At 41.8% G+C, this 5077-nt stretch overlaps 1 protein-coding gene across 1 annotated transcript in view; it reads right to left on the reverse strand.

The window, feature by feature from the left end:
* The window catches only part of LOC138040465 (uncharacterized protein KIAA1958 homolog), a 3581-nt gene extending 2655 nt beyond the window's left edge, over window positions 1-926 (reverse strand). The window contains exon 1 of the mRNA XM_068886190.1: window positions 910-926. Coding sequence (XP_068742291.1) covers window positions 910-926 — 17 coding nt within the window. The remainder of the gene's footprint in view (window positions 1-909) is intronic.
* Window positions 927-5077: the final 4151 nt, after the last annotated feature.

A 5077-nucleotide genomic window follows, 5' to 3' on the forward strand; every position in this document is an offset into this window, starting at 1 on the left:
AAATAACTCAACGATACTTGCTCATGTATGGAAGTAAACGCTCCAAATTCCCGGATAACAACAGCAAAGGCGCGCAATATATAGGGGGTGAGTAAGATTCTTTAATTAAAAAGTAATTTCTGAGTTGTATAGCGAGAAGAGGAGAGTAAATGGTAAAGCGACACAAAATGAACTGCAATGCCATGACACAGCCCCTTCAAAGGGGAACTGAAGATAAAAAAATAAGCATTTTTTATTTACATTTTAGACCAAATGAAAATCCGATTTTGGGCCATCAGCATTGCGGCTCAGAATGGAGAAGTCAGCGGTCATTTTTGCAGCTTATGACGTATGATGTGGGGAAGACATGCGAGAACGCCCCATATATAAGCAGTATTTAGACTCGTGTTTGTCGTGAACATTGAGTCCGCGAAAAAACAGCAAAGCAACGAAGAAAATATCCACAGCAGCACTTGTGTTTACCTTATATCTCTTGATTACAAAATCTCTGTTCCCCATATCATACGTCATAGCAGGCGACTGATTTAGTCTTTGAGCCCGCACTGAAAAGACCGAAAAAGCGGTAAAAACCCAGCTTCGAAAGTAATTTTCTGGCAAAAAAACAACAACAGGAAAAACGAAAAGAAATAACTCCACAAACATAACTTTACTTAGAAAAATTGCTGATTTTGGCATTCAGTTCTCCCGCTCATATTTTATCTATTACTTAGATATTTGGCTATTGATGTAAATTCTTAGCTTTTATTTAATTTTTATCCATAGTTTATTCTTTGTGAATTACGCCAACTAGCTTAGTTGGTGGAGGTCCACATCACGACTTTTGTCTTGTCTTTTTTGTAACCGCCTTTTTAAATAAACAAAAAAAAAGGACCCAGTTTAGCTCGGAGCCAATCCTTTTGGTGGCTTTACTCGAGTGCCCGCCCCATTTTGACAAATGAATCTGGGATAGATGTCTCGCAGTCAGTTTAGCAAGTTAAAAGCAGTTGCAAAGGAAGGCCGAAACAATCCAGGCTTGAACAGGATTCGAGTACACGAGCACTGATCTTTTCAACTTTCACAACACTCTATTCCGCAGTTTAAATGTACGCAACCTCATATATTCTAAAAAAAAAAAACAATTTTAATAATGATGATGATGATGATGATGAGCAGATAGCCTAGAGAAAACATAAGGAAATGTGGGAGAAACAATTGTGAGAAGTATGCGAAGGATCAGGGATAGAGAAACACAGGGAACAGACGGTGATTTTACAGAACCAGAAGACTCAAGCGCGACCAACTTTAGAGCCGGATTTGCATACTACAACAGCAAGCCAAACCCCAGAGGACCATACTGTTACGCACATTGAAGGCGACACGGGCCTGCGACACCACTTAAGCGATGAAGGGCGTGAGTTATTGCAATTGGCGGCTCTAATTCTCGCATCAGTGGATCAGCCCCCAGGAGACTTTAGTAATCGTTGCTATGATACGAGAACAAAGGAACGTCCAACGAAAGCGGATATCTCGAACATCAATGCTGTAGCGAGCGATCTACTGCAAAGCGAAGTCCCATTAATCCTCTGAAAATCCGTTTGGTTACTTGTGGCTGGTTAATTGCATTATCTACTCAGTTGTTGTAGCATTTTACATTAGCAAAGGTTGGAAGAAGGAAAAGGGCAGAAATGATAACATGCCGAGACTGGGCTCGAGTGATGCCAGGGAAGCGTTCGAGACTCGAGCGCGTGAGATCCGAGGAAAGTTCTTAATTAAAAGCTAAAGCAGAACTAGAAAGGATAAGGTTGAATAAAAAGATCACAAAAAGGGGAAGAAGAACCGAAGGAATGGAAGATACTATCTGTGGCCAATCTGGGAGCCTACATGGAAAAGCCTACATGGAGCGCGACAGGCTCTAATCGCATTGCCAACTTCTGGTGGAAAAGAGTGAATTGTCTCCATAGTGGAATCACTACGTCTTTTCAGCCTATAGCTCTAGAAGATCAAGACATTCCCCTCTGGTTCACTGGCGGGAAGACTTCGCTTATACCAAAGCTGGGCGACTTCTCAAGTGAAAACCATACGCCAAGAACGTGCCTTAATACCATTTAGAAGTGGTTTACGTTGTCCCTCTTGAAACCGATTAATGATCATTTAAATGAATACGATCTGATGGAAGGAGAGCAACGAGGCGCGAAGGAACAGTGTAGTGGCACCATTGACAATTTGCTCATTGATCGCATGGTGTGCCAAGATTGCGAGAGAGGTCGAGGGAATTTAAGCATGGCATGGATAGATGGAGATCCTGGAAATCGACGAAACTACTGATCAAGAAATTGCAGACATTTATCAACAAGTGTTTAAGGAAGATCATGATTATCCGTTGGCCAGAGGTCATTTCAAACCAAAAACTATGGGGAAGGACACATCAGAGTCGTTTAGAAGAAAGCATCACGAGAAGAAAATGGAAATGGATCTGGCATACGCTACGGAAGCCTGAGAATAACATCACCCGTTCCGCCCTCAGTCGAGTGAAACCCTCAGGGTTCAGAAGAAGGGGCTGCCCAAGGCAATCCTGGAGGCGGAGTGTGCAAGATGAGCTCGCCAAAAAGAATATAACTTGGTTAGAGGCAAAGAGAACTGCCAAAAATAGAGTCAGGTGGAGGTCCATGGTTGACGCCCTTTGCTCCCCATTAGGAGCGAAGATGGCCTAATGTAATGTAATGTAATGGATAAGGAAGGATTACGTTTTTGAAAACGTTGACCGTGCAGCACTTATATTTGAACAGACTTAACTGATTAGAGTGTAATGTGAAGTGCTAGTTTTCTACCCCATATGAACCATGTGAGCGTTAGCCCTACTAATGGAATTGGATAGATGTAGGAAAAGCGCACGACTCAGTAGACCATCAATGACTCAGAGAAATGTTTTCCTTGCATCGGTTTCCAAAGTGGATCGGGAATCTGATTGATAGACTCAGTGCCAAGTGGAATACCAGGATTACAGTGAGAGCAAAGCAAGGTGTGGAAACCTCTGAACGACTAATGTTCGGTAAGGGACTCCACCAGGGAAAAGCCCTTTGTCTCAAGCTGTTCACGTTGTGTTTGAATCCCATCGCCTGGAAACTGTGAGCAACTGAGGGCTATGGACTATCCAAACTCATAGGCGCCAAGATTACTGATTTGTTGTATGTTGACGATCTGAAAGTCTACGCTGCGTCGGAAGGAAAGCTTGAAAGAGTCCTGAGAGACAGGAGTCGCCATGAAAGATGCTGGCCTCCAATGGAACGAAAAGAAGTGCGCGGTAGTGCATGTGAAACGAGGATGCCTCCAAGAGTCACCTGATGCGAAGTGTGGAGAGCAAGAACTGGTTAAGAGCTTGAAAGAGGATTCTCAGTTCAAATTTCTCGGAGTCCTAGAGAATATCAGACAGGAGGACAACCTCGCATTCGACAATGCTGCAAGAGTGTATCTTCAGAAAATGTCTGTGATACAGTCGAGTCCACTATCGGATTACTACAAGGTAGTTACAAGCAACCACTTTCCGCTACCAGTACTTGCATACTGCAAAGGACTTTAAACTAAAGTAGAATTCGTTAAAAGGTAAGTGTTTACAAAGACCACGTGCTCACACAAATTTTGTTGGTTAGATGACGGCTTGGAGCTTATTTTAAAGTAATAAACTGCATAAACTAAGACGTTACTTCTTTCAATTTTTTTTTTGAAACAAATTTGGTGTTTTTTTGCGACTTAGAATTGTTGTAGGGCTCAAGATAATTCAATCGATTGTTATGTCTCTCAAAACCGTAGGTTGGAAGAATACATTTCAAGTGGCCGTGACAAGAACATCATTGACCCAGATCAGAATCAAATTTAAGAAGAAAAAAGAAAAGCAAAACAGTCATGTGGACCGTGGCGCTTCATCACAAATACGGTCAATAAAATATCCTTCAGAGGGCTGGTCTTCAAGCCTGTTGCGTATGCCCATGTTCACCGGGGCTGGAATGAATATACACATATCATAATCTGGAAAGCACATCGATCCACATAGCAAGGCACACTCAGTCCCGACCAGCATAGGAAAGGCAAAAACGTTTTTAGAAGATGAATATTTAAGCGATATATCGGTTGCGAGTGAGCAAGTGCACTTTTTTGTTAGGTCCACGTGCCATCATAGTTTCAGGAAGAACGACCCGCCGCACAGTTTAAGGGTAGCCCTAGATTTGGTCTCTGGAGAAGCTAGAAATGCTTCATGTACTTGTGTTGCGGGCCAGATAGGTTTTTGTAACCATACATGAGCTCTGCTTATGAAAATATGCAAATTACGTATTAATGGCTGCAAAGATGTTAGTGAACTTGAGGAGGATGACATGCAACCCACAAAGGCCTGTACTTCAACTTTTCGGTTGTGGCACCGAATGGGGAGAGGTGATACCATATACCCCCAGCCTGTTATGGAAAGTTCAGTAAAGAGAACAAGGCTTGATGACAGCTCAGATTCCTCCAAAGAGCCTGGGATAAGTTGCCTTCTGTATGAAGCCATTTGAGAACTCAGTATGTTGATGAAATTAAATTCAAAGAGAAGCTCCCTCAGATTAATCCTGCTATGCCATTAGTACAGATTATGAACCCGAAAACAAAAGACAGTGACAGAATTGAAACTAGATTTGGCAAATTCCGCAGTCCAATTTTCAAGTGTTTTGTGATATAAACTCCATACCTTGAATTGATTCAAGTCTGCAAAGGCCTATTTGTTCAGATTTTCCACAGTTTCCTCTTAATGATGTACCAAAATTCCAGTACCCAAATGAAATTGGTGAATTGGAAAAGAAACTTCTAGAACACATGACAGTTGACAAGAGCAAACTGAATGAAATTGAAAAAAAACTACTGCACAAGCTGATTCAGAAGCATGGAAAAATGAAAGGAAATATAGGTTTACTGCCTCCAATTTCGGACTAATAATGAACAGAAAAAGAAATCATTCCATCCTTTTACAGAACATGTTACATCCAAAGCCTTTTTCCTCTTGGCATACTGCTCATGGTAAAAAATACGAGTCAGTGGCCTTAATGCAATACGAAAAGTACATGTTTCCTAC

The sequence above is a fragment of the Montipora capricornis genome, chromosome 3 (genome assembly GCF_036669925.1).
Source record: "Montipora capricornis isolate CH-2021 chromosome 3, ASM3666992v2, whole genome shotgun sequence".
NCBI classification, from domain to species: Eukaryota; Metazoa; Cnidaria; class Anthozoa; order Scleractinia; family Acroporidae; genus Montipora; species Montipora capricornis.